We start from the raw sequence: 2223 nt of genomic DNA on the forward strand, positions 1-2223 counted from the left end.
ACTGCACTCGGATTCCTCCCCGTCCAGAAGCTGTACACGGAGCACTACACTCGGATTCCTCCCTGTCTGGAAGCTGTGCAGGGAGCACTGCACTCAGATTTCTCCCCATCCAGTGAGAAGTGCTCCCCTCCCCTCATCCTGTGGCATTAGCATTAGCTTCCCTGTGGATCTGGCTCCAAGCTGAGAGGGAGAGATTTGGGCGTCATCCTCCCCCCAGGGATGTCCAGTTTTAGCTTCTCTCTTCAGCTCTGCTAGAGACCTTGTTGCCTGTGCTGTGCTTCTCCTGCAGCAGCCGCTACCCCCAGACCCATTCCCAGCTGCTGCCTGTCTCGGCATCTTGGTGGCCTCAGAGGTGCTTGCTGCTCCCTCTCCACAGTGCCTTTCCGTAGGTGCCAGTAGATAGAGAGACGTCCAGAGCTTTGTTCCATAACAACTCTTTGTCCTGGGCGGCCTGCGACTTCTCCTTCGGATGGGCCCCACAGCAGGGAGTGTGCTTCATGCTGACTGCTGGGGCAGGTGTCCAGTGAGCCGGCCTTGCTCTGGACTCGCAGCCTGTCCTGCAGGGTGTGATGGTGTTCTCAGCACTAGCGTGGTGACTGGCCTCTTCCATACATCACTTAAGTTGGTAACGGCCGGCTTGGACCACAGGGATTCTGCTGATTGTAAATATACTCACCTGGGGTGCTTGTTGTCACAAGTCCCAGGTCCCTCATCAAGAGCCTGACCCCTAGTGGGCCTTCTCCCAGACTTCTTTGTCCCCCCTTTAAAGTGACATGCTTCAGATTTCAACCTGCAAGATGGTGGCCATCTGAGCAGTCAGCCAGGAGATGGAACTTGCCTCAGTGCCAGGGTGAATGCAGACCCCTCCCTGGCCTGCAGCATAAAGCGCCCCCTGCTCCTGTGAGCAGAGACCTAAGGAAGAGCAGCTGGAAGAAGGGAGGCTCCATTGTCCTCCGTCTGACCAGCAAACCTAGTGTGGAGGGGGCCCCTTCGTGCCACTGGTAACCTGCCTCTCCAGCCCTGGGGCTGAAGCCTCTCCTGGAAGCCCCAGCAGCCACAGTGAGCTGACTGACGGGGCTCAGGCACACTGTCCAGGTGTGCCTGCCCCAGCATGGGCCCAGTGGTCTTCCCAGCAACAGGGGCTCCTGTCCCTCGCAGTGTCACCTCTCACTCCCAGGCCTCCCAAAGCCCTTCCCTGCAGCCCCTCTGGCTTGGTTTGGGGTCTCACTGTTAACTGGTAGAGGGGAGGTAATTTACCATTTCTTCTTCAAAATGAAGAGCAATTCTAAAATTATACATTTTATTAACAGTCATGATAGTTTAGCTTCTGGTTAATTGAAGTTTTACGGTAATATAAGCATTACTTTTTACCTCTATACGCTGATGGAGAAATGAGGGATTTTGTTGAGTTATGAGTTCTGGTTAGCTGACTTTAATTGACATTTTATTGTCTTGACATATTTTTCTTACATTCTTTCCAGGGAGATGCAGTTAAAGACTTGATGCTTCGCTTTCTGGGTGAAAAAGCTGCAGCAAAGAGACAAGTCCTGAATGCCAGCTCCGTGGAGCAGTCTTTCGTGGGCCTGAAGCAGCTCATTGTAAGTGGCAATGTGTTTGATTTCCAGTTTGTTTTTTGGTAAATATTACCTTCCTACGTAATATTTTCTCTAGAAGTTATTAATATATTAATATTATGAAGTTATTAATATATTAATATTCTAAATTCTTTGAATTTGTTATCCAAAGCCCTTGCACATAAGTGAGAATTTTGTTGGGTTAGATACTAGTCCTATAGAAGCAAATTGCATCCTATTAATACACAGATAATTTTGGGCCTAACCAGTTAAAATGCCATTGTTTCAGATCAGAGTACTTGAGCCAGCATGTACTTTGATTAAGTATGCTTTATCAGACATAATAAATGGGAATAAATGTTTTTATAATTGTTTTTTAAAATATGCTCCATGTTCTGCATTTCAGATAGAGAACTGATCATTGAATAGGTAGAATTCTAAACACTTTTAAAGTTTGCCTTAAATTATATAGTAGATGTCTTAAAATTCATTAATGTTCGGTCACCAATGCTGTACATGTTGATTTATTTCCAGGGAATTTCTAATCTACAAGACAGCTTAATAGTGTTAAGTTGCTTTCCTTTATTAAGGAGAAAATATCAGAATCCTCTCACCTGCATTTCATTCAGGACTGTAAGGTCTGGTAAAT

The 2223-nt window shown here is 46.9% G+C and overlaps 1 protein-coding gene across 2 annotated transcripts in view; it reads left to right on the forward strand.

The window, feature by feature from the left end:
* TRAPPC12 (trafficking protein particle complex 12) overlaps positions 1-2223 on the forward strand; it is a 105654-nt gene that overhangs the window by 22683 nt on the left and 80748 nt on the right. For both annotated transcript variants that reach the window (XM_023518419.1, XM_003798572.2), the window contains one exon: positions 1482-1598. In XM_023518419.1, the coding sequence (XP_023374187.1) occupies positions 1482-1598 (117 nt within the window). The remainder of the gene's footprint in view (positions 1-1481; positions 1599-2223) is intronic.

Source organism: Otolemur garnettii, unplaced genomic scaffold (genome assembly GCF_000181295.1).
Source record: "Otolemur garnettii isolate 467f Iridium unplaced genomic scaffold, OtoGar3 scaffold00139, whole genome shotgun sequence".
Taxonomy (NCBI): domain Eukaryota; kingdom Metazoa; phylum Chordata; class Mammalia; order Primates; family Galagidae; genus Otolemur; species Otolemur garnettii.